This window comes from Salvelinus alpinus, chromosome 7 (genome assembly GCF_045679555.1).
Source record: "Salvelinus alpinus chromosome 7, SLU_Salpinus.1, whole genome shotgun sequence".
Classification (NCBI taxonomy): domain Eukaryota; kingdom Metazoa; phylum Chordata; class Actinopteri; order Salmoniformes; family Salmonidae; genus Salvelinus; species Salvelinus alpinus.
In genome coordinates, this window is record NC_092092.1 from 52,289,572 (window position 1) to 52,303,611 (window position 14,040).

General features: G+C 44.1%; 1 protein-coding gene across 1 annotated transcript in view; it reads left to right on the forward strand.

Annotated features, from left to right (window-relative positions):
* afg2a (AFG2 AAA ATPase homolog A) overlaps nt 1-14,040 on the forward strand; it is a 126,566-nt gene that overhangs the window by 26,760 nt on the left and 85,766 nt on the right. Inside the window, exon 15 of the mRNA XM_071410624.1 lies at nt 2,420-2,546. Coding sequence (XP_071266725.1) covers nt 2,420-2,546 — 127 coding nt within the window. The remainder of the gene's footprint in view (nt 1-2,419; nt 2,547-14,040) is intronic.

The window sequence follows — 14,040 nt, forward strand, 5'->3', positions numbered from 1 at the left end:
TGACATCACAAAACTAAACAGTGTGCATAACTCATACATGCGATTGAACTGCGACCTGCAGTGTCATATGGCCCAAGGGTACAGGCTACAGTTGAAGTCGGAAGTTTACACACACCTTAGCCAAATACATTTAAACTCAGTTTTTCACAATTCCTGACATTTAATCCAAGTAAAAATTCCCTGTCTTAGGTCAGTTAGGATCACCACTTTTTATTAAGAATGTGAAATGTCAGAATAATAGTTGAGAGAATTATTTATTTAAGCTTTTATTTCTTTCATCACATTCCCAGTGGGTCAGAAGTTTACATACACTCAATTAGTATTTGGTAGCATTGCCTTTAAATTGTTTAACTTGGGTCAAACGTTTCAGGTAGTCTTCCACAAGCTTCACACAATAAGTTGGGTGAATTTTGGCCCATTCCTCCTGACAGAGCTGGTGTAACTGAGTCAGGTTTGTAGGCCTCCTTGCTCGCACATGCTTTTTCAGTTCTGCCCACACATTTTCTATAGGAATGAGGTCAGGGCTTTGTGATGGCCACTCTAATATCTTGACTTTGTTGTCCTTAAGCCATTTTGCCACAACTTTGTAAGTATGCTTGGGGTCATTGTCCATTTGGAAGACCCATTTGCGACCAAGCTTTAACTTCCTGACTGATGTCTTGAGATGTTGCTTCAATATATCTACATAATTTTCCTGCCTCATGATGCCATCTATTTTGTGAAGTGCACCAGTCCCTCCTGCAGCAAAGTAGCCACACAACATGATGCTGCCACCCCCGTGCTTCACGGTTGGGATGGTGTTCTTCGGCTTGCAACCCTCCCCCTTTTTCCTCCAAACATAACGATGGTCATTATGGCCAAACAGTTCTATTTTGGTTTCCTCAGACCAGAGGAAATTTCTCCAAAAAGTACGTGTAGTCTGGCTTTCTTATGGTGGTTTTGGCGCAGTGGCTTGCGGCCTTTCAGGTTATGTTGATATAGGACTCGTTTTACTATGGATATAGATCATTTTGTACCTGTTTCCTCCAGCATCTTCACACGGTCCTTTGCTGTTCTGGGATTAATTTGCACTTTTCGGCACCAAAGTACGTTCATCTCTAGGCGACAGAACGCGTCTCTTTCCTGAACGGTATGACGGCTGCGTGGTCCCATGGTGTTTATACTTGCGTACTATTGTTTGTACAGATGAACGTGGTACTTTCAGGCGTTTGGAAATTGCTCCCAAGGATGAATCAGACTTGTGGAGGTCCAAAAAAAAAAATCTGAGGTCTTGGCTGATTTCTTTTGATTTTCCCATGATGTCAAGCAAAGAGTTTGAAGGTAGGCCTTGAAATACATCCACAGGTACACCTCCAATTGACTCAAATGATGTCAATTAGCTTATCAGAAGCTTCTAAAGCAATGCCATCATTTTCTGGAATTTTCCAAGCTGTTTAAAGGCACAGTCAACTTAGTGTATGTAAACTTCTGACCCACTGGAATTGTGATACAGTGAATTATAAGTGAAATAATCTGTCTGTAAACAATTGTTGGAAAAATTACATGTGTCATGCACAAAGTAGATGTCCTAACCGACTTTCCGACTTTCGAGTTTGTTAACAAGAAATTTGTGGAGTGGTGAAAAACGAGTTTTAATGACTCCAACCTAAGTCTATGTAAACTTCCAATTTCAACTGTATGTATCAGTTCCGGGGTCAACTTAAGTCAACTCAGGAATGGACTGGATATGGTATTCGACCTGACAAAATGCCCCACTTACACTAGAGATTTTCTAATTTAACTGCATGCCCGAATTGACCGGATTTTATGCAATTCTTTGACCCCTGCCTTTCAAATTTGCTTGATGCAGGGGCGTCTGTCGGAATGAGTTTTCTGATACTGAGACAGAGAAAAGAAGAGAGAGAGAGGCCGAGAGACCGTTGGAGACAGGCGCATAAAGAGAAAGGGGAGAGAGGAAAAGAAGGGAGGCATTGGGTCCATAGGGAATGAAAGAGAAAGGAACAGACCTTGGATGAAAGGTGGAAGCAGCATGGCAGATTTCTCTCTTAGTCGCAAGGCCTTTTTTCTCTTCCTCCCAGGGTCATAACACAGTGACAGGTCTCTTTTGTGTTCCTCTGAGTCCTTGTCTGTGGTAATGACGTGTGGCACTTCCGCTGGCCCTGTGAACAGAGACAGAGAGAGAGTGTGTGCGTGTGTCTGACAGAGGTGGGGAGTGGAAACGGGAGGGAAAGACACTACACTGTGCTATGGAAAATAAACACCTTATTATTTCTCAGTGCAGGGACTGGGACATGACAACTTGAACAGACACATTTTTGGTTAAAGGTCTTTTCATATCTCCTCTCTCTCCTCCCTCTATCACCCCCACCCACCTCTCCATTTGTACTCCCCCTCCTCTCTCTCCCTTTCGCTCTCTCAGCTCCTCGGGGTCTGGTGGCGTAGGGGACCGGGTCCTGGCCCAGCTCCTGACAGAGATGGACGGCATCGAGCAACTCAGGGACGTCACCGTGCTGGCCGCCACCAACCGGCCCGACATGATAGATAAGGTAGATCCAGCAGAGTTCCTGCTCCCTCTCCCTCCCTCTCTTTCTTTCTGCTTCCCATCCTCTTTATCCTCCATCTATCTCTTAATGAAACTTCATGAGTGCTGATCAAAGACAGAGCCTGGGCCCTGTCAAAACACACCCAGGAAAAAAGGGCCTGGCGCTACACAGGCACTATGGGCTTTTACAGCTCGCTCTTCCTCATTCTCGCTCTCTGTAGCCTTCCCTCATCTCCCTCTTTTCCGTCTTCCTCTCTCCTCCATTTATGTATGCACTTGCTCTTTATGAACATACTCTGCTTTCTGAAATGTAATCGTCTCTGCTCTTATCAGAAAGTAGAGTGATTAGGAGGGGAAAAACTTAAAACTGAAGATATCCTTTAGTCTAGTGCCTAGGGGGAACTTCCTCCTGCTCCCACTTTGCCAGGTGGCTGTTGAGGCCCCATGGTGGGATAAACCCTCACAGTGCTTCCTTATGGACAGCTGAACAGCTGGAAGTCTCCTCCAGGGCCACTGGTGGAGAATTGACACATCCCTGGCCTGCCTAGCAACTGAAGACCATTTCCTTCCTTCCTCCTCCCCTGCTACTGCCTGGCCTGCCACTCCAAGCTCTGTTAGCAGTTGGGGTTCGAGCCCCTGGGAGGGGTGCATGAGAAACCCCAGGCATCCTCAGCAGCCCCACCAAGCCAACCCTGCTGCTGCTTTCAGGAAGCAGGGGTCCCAGACAGCTGAGAAATCAGATTAGCCTGCCCCCCTACCAAGGGGGTAGTAGGGGGTGCTATTTGAATGTGAAACACATTAGGCGTGATGGGAAACGCAAGCCGCCAAATGGAGTGGCACTTTCTATGGTCCCCCTTCCCTTGGTCTGGCACCCTACTTACACACCACCACCCCCAAACTGTCAACACACAGGAGTAGGCGGCCATTTCCATGAGAATGGCAGGATATGATGAGACAAATGAAGATTAATGGGATGTTTGGGTGTCAATGAGGCACATTGTCGGCAGATTGATGGAGCACAGGGACTTCTTAGTTTGATGGACCGAGTGGGGGGAGAGAGAAGGACATGGAAAGACAGGGAGTATGCATGTACTTATGGGGCATAATGTAGTTTGGGTGGGTCTGCTTTTGTCTCTCAGCCACTAACAGAGTCAAGTGTCTACTTCCTACTTATCTACCTCCTTAAGCCAGCTTTTAGAACTGGCTCCACCGTGGAAAGGGAGCAAAACATTTGACCTATAAAATGCATGTTGTCTTTCTCTCACAAATAATTCCAACAAATACAGCTTAGACTGTTTACACAACCTGTTTGTGTTAAATAACTATGACTTTCATACCGAAAATAATCATACAAAATTCCCACAGTTCAACAGGCCTTTGTATTGCACAATTCGCCCCATCCCGCCTTTTGACCCATTTTGAGTCTCCTGTGACGATTGATGAGTGGCACTATTCTATTTACCCAGCCTGCTTTGGAGGAGAGCCCCCTAGCCTTGTGTCAGTCTGTTTTTGTAGCAGCTGTCCATCTAAAACAGCCCCCCCCGACCCACCCCTTCACACACACGTGCACACTTTTTCCTCGAGGAAGGATAATGTTGGTTTGTTGTTCCACTGAATAGCCTATTTATTTAACACAATATGTGTCGAGCTCCCACCCTTCTATCAGGAGGTGGGAATGCTACAGTATATGTGATTACTGCCAGATGGAGTTTGTTTTTAACCAGACGTTACCAACTGGGCTCTTATCAGGTCTGTGGATAACAGATGTGTGGTGTTTCATGCTTCTTTTAATAATCCCCTCCCTCCACTCAACACAGGGCTTGTGTAGTTTATTTTGTGAACAGGAGATGGCGCCACATCAGGTGCTGTTCCGCCATAAACAAGTATGTCGAGGTTGTCCTGTGGACTTTTGTTTTACATATTTTATTCTAAACGTGTTAGTGTTTTGCTGGTTCCATTGGCTATTAGGTTGTTCTACACAATGACATGTAGCATTCTACGATGGCAAGAGTGAAGGCTAAGGCCTATGAGTGCAAAAATAAAGGCACACATGCAGGAGATTGCAACGTTATTCTGGAGGTTGGAACCCCAACACATACTGCCCTCAGACGCATTTAGTTCTCTCTGAACACTGTACTTTTACACAGTCTACATGTCACCATTGGTAATTGGTATGCCTCCCTTGTGTATCTTGAAAGAGTCCTTATCAGCGTTTTAATCTGCGGCCTAATACTTGCAGCTTCCCAAAGAGCAGTGTTTAAACCTCCTAAATGGACCAAACTACCTCCCCCCAGTAATTTAAAATTTGCCACACAAGATTGCAAAATTACGGAATCTGACCCCCCTCACCTTTTCTTCTCAGAACTTTGTTAATAACCGTAGGGTGGAAAAAAGGTTTATATCTAATATAAGGTTTATATCTAATATAAGGTTTATATCTACCTCCTAGTGTCTTTAAGGGGGAACAAAAAAACAGAAATAAAAGCAAATGTTTTTAATTTGAAAACTCCACCACCACATCTCAACATTAGTCATGCCTTGTGTTTGTTAATGTTTTAGAGGAGCTGGACTTGGGCTGTTGATTTATATGCAAACAGACACACGACAGCAGAATATGAGCTCACTGAACATCTGTCAGTATTTTTCAAGCCAATGGTCAACGTTGGACATTTCTAATCGTAATCAGAGTCTAATTGCCCTAGTCTGTAATTTGTGGGCCAGTTTGTAAATATCTGAATACTAGCCTTTATTTATAGCTTCAGGTTCCCAAGCCTATAAAAAGCCCTTAGCCATAAATGTGCCTTGACCTTTTTTATAAGTTTTCTTGTAGTCTTTGGTGTATCTGTGAAAAGGATTGTATCACAGAGTTGCCTGCTGACATCAATTTTGTTTTGCCTTGGAAACCTACCACACCGCCAATCACCATTCAACCAGATGGCATTCCCAGACATCCCATCATAGACTTTGCTTTTAAGTGCCATTGTTTTGGGCGACAGCAGTGCATTTAGTCTTTGAAACTAGAACAGTCTGTTGTGAAAATGTGTCTTCAACTCTTCATTGACCTTTGACCAGACGTAAACATTCTCACGTTTTATAAATATGTCTCCTTTGGCTCTTCACCCCAGCATGGGGAACTGTCAACTATATCCACCTAGCAGACACTGGTCATGGGCGACTCTCACAGTTTGAATGATGCACTCCCGTGTTGCCACTCATCCAACAGAAGCCTACCTGGGCCCAACCTTGACCTGGCAAGAAATTAATATTAGATAAAAGAGTGCGGTAATAAGCCCTTCAGTCAAAACAGGCCATATTTTATTGTGTCTTGGTTATCTTCTCCGAGCTTTACGTATTTTCTATCCATTTCTCTTTCTTGTTCTATCCCTCTTTCTCTGCCTCACTGCCTCTCTCTCACTCTCTCTCTGTCTCTCACTCAAGGTGAGCCAACCATGATGGAATTTCTATTTGTGCTGTCTTAAAGGATTAGAGTTCATTCACTGTTTTCCTGACTGTACACTTCTCAATAGGGTGGTGCTGCACAGCACAGGATGTCCCTCTGAAAGCTTAGCTGTCAATGTTATTTCAAAGTATTAGTATCTCTGTTTACTGGTAAATGATACAGCATTTTACCCCAGTTCTCACTCTTTCGCCCGTCGAAATCAGTTACGTGAAAAGACACCAGCTACATGGGAGATTTTGTGTGTGTGTGTGTGTGTGTGTGTGTGTGTGTGTGTGTGTGTGTGTGTGTGTGTGTGTGTGCCCAGGCAACGGGATACCAGCAGGGGAGGGATGAGCTCTGGGAGGAGATGGGTGTGTGGGGGGGGGGGGGTAGGTTATGATCCCCAGGCAAGTATCAAACTTCAAGGGCTGTATTAGTGTCAGATTACACAGTGTACGTCTTAGAATACCATCAAGCAAATCAACAGAACCCGAGCAAATCAGCGTATTTCCACTGTAATAGAACTGACAACATCAGTCAAGCCCCCCCCCCCCCAGGATACCAAAAACTCTGATCACGCATGCACCAGATTACGCTGATTTAAATGTATAATTATGAGGACAGTTTAATGTGATTCATCACATTTTTGCTCCTTTTCATGCAGTGGCAGTGTATTAAACATAGTCCTGGTCGTTGCATGCTTCTTTTCAACTTGAAAGGCGGTTGATAATGTGCTCTCCACATTGGGAGTAGCAGAGCATGCATAGATAATACAAAATACTAAATGACAATGAACTAATGCGCACATTCCACTTTCACCGGCTGCTCCTCTGTTTTTGTGAGCGAGCGAGCGAGAGAGAGAGAGGGAGGGTGAGGGAGACATCTCCAGCGTGTGTAGTCTTGCCTCTTGGTGAGCAGAGACCACCAGGGCCTTGGAATGCTTTCAGTTCAGGAAATCTCGTTTATTCTCATAAATGCTGTGCCTAAACCCCTCCACAATCCCACTGGAGAGCTTCTCTTCCCCGCTCTCTCATTGGAGCTTTGTCGAGTCTAACGGGAAATGTATAAATCAATGTACTCATTGAGGTGTAGGTTTTTAGGTTTAAAGTACATATACCGCGGTACATGTTGAGGTGAAGGTCTACTTCTTTTGGTGTGAAGTCTTGAGGTGACGAGTGGAGAGCACGGTAGGTTGGTGTAGCATTTAGTGCTAAGACTGTGGTAACATTGAGCGAACCTTTCCTTCTCTTGCATTTGGTGTATTTGTGCATAGAAGAGAAAGCGTCTTGTTGTCACATTAATTCACTTCACTTTAAGCCTCAGTAGTGCAGTGGAAGTTTGGGCTTGATATTTTCAAGAGGGCAGGGACCTTATTTGACATGTGCAAAGACAAAAACACCTAAACGACCCCACTCTTCTCTACTTCCCCGTGCTCCCCACACTAACAGCCAGGGAGCTGGGAGCTGCATGAATCATCAGTGCTCACCTCCATCATACAGCCATACATCCAGGTCCACAGCAGCCCAACAGGGGACCTGGGAGGGGCTACCTCCTAATAATACCCACTTTGTGTTTCTCCAAAAGCCCCCCAGAATAGATCACCTTGGCCGGGGGATCCCGACACCACATTAAGAGGCGCTTACAGGTGGATTAGGTGTAAGTTTAGGAGATTTAAATGGGAGCGGAGTATAGTAACATGCTACTGAGGGTATTGCTGTCCATTCATAAACGGGACAGGTTTTTTTTTATTCAACAAGGGCTAGTGCTGTTTGGGCAGCTAACAAATGAGCTATTATCTGAGCGACGATTTGGAGGCGCTGCCGGAGAGATGGTAACGGTATCCCAAAGTATATCCTCAATCAGCCCAGTCATCTTCGTCAAGTTTTAAGTTACCCATTGTAAGTGAAATGAAATCAAACCAAGCCTCTTCTGCTAGGCCCATTTGGCTGTCAGAGCGGGAGTAATGTTTCCATGTTCTGGAGCTGTATATATCTTAACTACACTCTCCTTCATATGTATTTGGACAGTCACCTTTTATTTGAGGTTATTTTAATCTGTTTTACCATTTTAGAAATGAAAACACTTTATGTATCCTAGTCCCCCCATTTGAAGAAGTCATAAGTATTTGGACAAATTCACTTAGTGTATTAAAGTAGTCAAACGTTTTGTATTTGGTCCCATATCCCTAAATCAAGCGTGTAACTCTACAAACTTGTTGGATGCGTTTGCGGTTTGTTTCGGTTGTGTTAGGGATTATGTTTTTCCCAAAAGGAACCGAATAGGGAATAGTGTGTTTTATTGTAAGTAGAAGACACTTTTATATTCATGTGGATGCTACCATGATTATGGATAAGCATACAGAGGCACAAAGATACTCCTCAAAAAATGCTAACCTGCCCTGTTATTGGTAATGGTGAGTGGTTAACGTGTTTTGTTGTAGCCTCTGAATGGCATCTCACTCATCATCATTCATGATTAATTCATGATTTTTCTTAGTCATGGTATTATCAGGATTAATTTAGAAGTGTTTAGACACATCTTATCTACTCACTTAGAAAGAAAATTACTTCATTCACCATTCAGTTAATATTGGGCAAAACATAACACAAGCAAAATCTAGCCTTTTGGGGTCCTAAGTGAGATTTGGTTGGGGGGAGGGTGGTTAGTTGTCCCCCTCTTGACAGTGGAGAAAAATTAAAGGTTTAAAGTTATTTTCATGCAATTCTACACATTTTGCCATGGGCTGTAGAGAAAATGGAGCCATTTTAAAGCAAGTTTGCTGCAATTCTACAAATATTCCCATGGGGAGGAGAGAAGAAATGTTCAGTTTTATAGCTTGATGTAGTCATTGCGTGCTAGGAATATGGGACCAAATACAAAACTTTTCGCTACTTTGATACACTATAAGTGCATTTGTCCAAATACTTATGACTTCTTCACATGGGGGGGACCAGATACATAAAGTACTTTCATTTCTAAATAATAAAACGAATATGTATGTAGATACCCTCAAATAAAAGGTGACATTCTGTACTATCACCTCGTATGAAACATTAGATCTCAAATCCATAATGCTGGAATATAAAGCCACATTTTTATGTTAGTTTCACTGTGCAAATACATTAAAAAAAGCATATATTGGGGTTCTATGTGTTTTAACATGTTTGCAGAGGAAATGGGGACAGCTGTGTTGCTTTTCTGAAGTGAGGTTAAATCCATGTTCTGACATGGGTTGTTCTTGTAGTGCAATTATTGCACAAACTGCTTAGTGACTTTTTCAAGTGGGGATTATCCTGAACGTTTTGTATGAGGCGACAGTCCAATCTGTGCAATTTGACATCAATTTGAGATTGGATCCTGTGGTCATAGATTGCTTAAGGGTAGTTTTCATTATCCTAGGTTTCAAGAAAGAAACCCATTCCTTTAAATGCTTTCTAACAAATGAAATGCAATGTGCTTACGTAGCTTAGCATTGTAATTCATTATTTCCTTGAGTCTTAAAACAACAGACTAGTTGTATCCACTTTTTCTTTTTTTAAAGGAACATTTCTTTCCATGAAATTCCTCAATTCGGTGCTAGTGTCCACTGGCAGTGGCTTGTGAAAGTGGAATCATCGTTAAATCACCTTCAAAGTAGGGGAACCCTGGGGTCAGGCGTGGCAAGGGCCGGTAATAAACCACGGAACAAATATGTTGGAGGTCTGTTGCTGGGACTTTGCAGCCACACTGGAAAGAGGACATGCCAACACATTTACTCTCTTAAAGGGAGTGTAGCACTTATTTCTTAATGCCAGAACCACATATAATAGGAACTTAGAGCACCCCAAGAAAAAGTTCCCAAATTATAAACTCTTAAATCAATTGTTATATTATAATGTTGTTCTAAAAGTTGGGTCTGAGGTTTTCTCCAAATCAACTCTAATTTCGGAAAAAGTAATACCACAATGCCCCTCGGTCAGCATCACATTGTGAATTAAAAACGTTAAAGAAATACATTTGTGAGAATGAGGTGGTCAAATTGGTCCCTTTAGCCACACTGCTAACATTATGCCTAACCCTAACCTTAAATGTGGCTGTGGTAACTAGTGGAAACCGGATGAATTGGGTATCTACTCAGCAATCTGCAGGGCACATTTCATCCCTGAGAACTTCCATGGCTATCAACAATGGAAGGAGTGCTTCAACACGAAGTTGCTTCTCAAAGAGGATTCTGTCCCTACCATCAATGTGGCTTCTAAAGCATCTCAAACAGCCAACAGCACCAGCAAAGACAGAGCATTATCATGGGTTTCAGTGATCATGGCGGTCAACTGGGTAAGTGAAAGAGCTAGCTTGCTACCTCTATGCTAGCTATTGCACATTTAGCTCCATCTAAATAACACTGATACAACTAACCAAATGTAAAAATGTCTGCCAGCTAACTGCTGATTCTGTCATACTATAGACAGTACAAGCCTACAGGAAAGAGTAGTTTTGGCTGCGACGAAGGTCACTTACTGTACAGAGCAAGTTTTCAAGGTGTTTGTGGGGGCTGCGCATTGCCCTAATTCGGCCATTTTGTGGCTCCAGGGGAGTTTTCTTTACAACCTGTGAAGTTCCACTTACAGTTTACCATGTACAGTTCAGTAGGCGACAGACAATCATTTGTGTAATTTCTTTCCTAATGCGTTTGAGCCAATCAGTTGTGTAATGAAAATCTATTTATTTTATCTTTATTTAACTAGGCAAGTCAGTTAAGAACAAATTCTTATTTTCAATGACGGCCTAGGAACAGTGGGTTAACTGCCTTGTTCAGGGGCAGAACGACAGATTTTTACCTTGTCAGCTCGGGGATTTGATCTTGCAACCTTTCGGTTACTAGTCCAACGCTCTAACCATTCGGTTACCTGCCGCCCCTATAGGGGTGGTATACAGATAGCCCTATTTGGTAAAAGACCAAGTCCATATTATGGCTGGTCAGTCAATCAGAAAAATGACAAGAACTTTGAAAGTTTCTTCAAGTGCAGTCGCAAAAACCATCAAGCGCTATGATGTAACTTGCTCTCCTGAGGAACGCCACAGCAAAGGAAGACCCACATTTACCTCTTCTGCAGAGGATAAGTTCATTAGAGTTACCAGCCTCAGAAATTGCAGCCCAAATAAATGCTTCGCAGAGTTCAAGTAACAGACACATCTCAACATCAAATGTTCAAGAGGAGACTGTAAATCGGGCCTTCCATGGTCAAATTGCTGCAAAGAAACCACTACTAAAGGACACCAATAATAAGAAGAGACTTGCTTGGGCCAAGAAACACGAGCAATGGACAATAGACAGGTGGAAATCTGTCCTTTGGTCTGATGAGTCCAAATTGGAGATTTTTGGTTCCAACCTCCGTGTCCTTGTGAGACGCAGAGTAGGTGAAAGGATGATCTCCGCATGTGTGGTTCCCATTGTGAAGCATGGAGGTGGAGGTGTGTTGGTGTGCTTTGCTGGTGACACTGTGTGATTTATTTAGAATTCAAGGCACACTTAACCAGCATGGCTACCATAGCATTCTGCAGCGCTACGCCATCCCATCTGGTTTGTGCTTAGTGGGACTATCATTTGTTTTTCAACAGGACAATGATCCAACACACCTCCAGGCTGTGTAAGGGCTATTTGACCAAGGAGAGTGATGGAGTGCTGCATCAGATGACCTGGCCTCCACAATCACACAACCTCAACCCAATTGAGATGGTTTGAGATGAGTTGGACCGCAGAGTGAAGGAAAAGCAGCCAACAAGTGCTCAGCATATGTGGGAACTCCTTCAAAACTGTTGGAAAAGCGTTCCAGATGAAGCTGGTTGAGATAATGCCAAGATGGTGCAAAGCTGTCATCAATGCATAGGGTGGCTACTTTGAAGAATCTAACATATAAAATGTAGTTAACAAAAAGTATTTTTTGGTTACTACATGATTCCATATGTGTTATCAAATCAAATCAAATCAAATTTTATTAGTCACATACACATGGTTAGCAGATGTTAATGCGAGTGTAGCGAAATGCTTGTGCTTCTAGTTCCGACAATGCAGTAATAACCAACAGTAATCTAACCTAACAATTCCACACTACTACCTTACACACACACACAAGTGTAAGGGATAAAGAATATGTACATAAAGATATATGGATGAGTGGTGGTACAGAACGGCATGGCAGATGCAGTAGATGGTATAGAGTACGGTATATACATATGAGATGAGTACTGTAGGGTATGTAAACATAAAGTGGCATAGTTTAAAGTGGCTAGTGGTACATGTATTGCATAAAGATGGCAAGATGCAGTAGATGATATAGAGTACAGTATATATACATATGAGATGGGTAATGTAGGGTATGTAAACATTGTATTAAGTGGCATTGCTTAAAGTGGCTAGTGGTACATTTTTACATAATTTCCATCAATTCCCATTTTTAAAGTGGCTGGAGTTGAGTCAGTATGTTGGCAGCGGCCGCTAAATGTTAGTGGTGGCTGTTTAACAGTCTGATGGCCTTGAGATAGAAGCTGTTTTTCAGTCTCTCGGTCCCTGCTTTGATGCACCTGTACTGACCTCGCCTTCTGGATGATAGCGGGGTGAACAGGCAGTGGCTTGGGTGGTTGTTGTCCTTGATGATCTTTATGGCCTTCCTGTGACATCGGGTGGTGTAGGTGTCCTGGAGGGCAGGTAGTTTGCCCCTGGTGATGCGTTCTGCAGACCTCACTACCCTCTGGAGAGCCTTACGGTTGTGGGCGGAGCAGTTGCCGTACCAGGCGGTGATACAGCCCGACAGGATGCTCTCGATTGTGCATCTGTAGAAGTTTGTGAGTGCTTTTGGTGACAAGCCGAATTTCTTCAGCCTCCTGAGGTTGAAGAGGCGCTGCTGCGCCTTCTTCACAACGCTGTCTGTGTGGGTGGACCAGTTCAGTTTGTCCGTGATGTGTACACCGAGGAACTTAAAACTTTCCACCTTCTCCACTACTGACCCGTCGATGTGGATAGGGGGGTGCTCCCTCTGCTGTTTCCTGAAGTCCACAATCATCTCCTTTGTTTTGTTGACGTTGAGTATGAGGTTATTTTCCTGACACCACACTCCGAGGGCCCTCACCTCCTCCCTGTAGGCCGTCTCGTCGTTGTTGGTGATCAAGCCTACCACTGTAGTGTCATCCGCAAACTTGATGATTGAGTTGGAGGCGTGCATGGCCACGCAGTCGTGGGTGAACAGGGAGTACAGGAGAGGGCTCAGAACGCACCCTTGTGGGGCCCCAGTGTTGAGGATCAGCGGGGTGGAGATGTTGTTACCTACCCTCACCACCTGGGGGCGGCCCGTCAGGAAGTCCAGGACCCAGTTGCACAGGGCGGGGTCGAGACCCAGGGTCTCGAGCTTGATGACGAGTTTGGAGGGTACTATGGTGTTAAATGCTGAGCTGTAATCGATGAACAGCATTCTCACATGGGTATTCCTCTTGTCCAGATGGGTTAGGGCAGTGTGCAGTGTGGTTGCGATTGCGTCGTCTGTGGACCTATTGGGTCGGTAAGCAAATTGGAGTGGGTCTAGGGTGTCCGGTAGGGTGGAGGTGATATGGTCCTTGACTAGTCTCTCAAAGCACTTCATGATGACGGAAGTGAGTGCTACGGGGCGGTAGTCGTTTAGCTCAGTTACCTTAGCTTTCTTGGGAACAGGAACAATGGTGGCCCTCTTGAAGCATGTGGGAACAGCAGACTGGGATAAGGATTGATTGAATATGTCCGTAAACACACCAGCCAGCTGGTCTGCGCATGCTCTGAGGACGCGGCTGGGAATGCCGTCTGGGCCTGCAGCCTTGCGAGGGTTAACACGTTTAAATGTTTTACTCACCTCGGCTGCAGTGAAGGAGAGCCCGCAGGTTTTGGTAGGGGGCCGTGTCAGTGGCACTGTATTGTCCTCAAAGCGGGCAAAAAAGTTGTTTAGCCTGTCTGGGAGCAAGACATCCTGGTCCTCGACGGGGCTGGTTTCCTTTTTGTAATCCGTGATTGACTGTAGACCCTGCCACATACCTCTTGTGTCTGAGCTGTTGAATT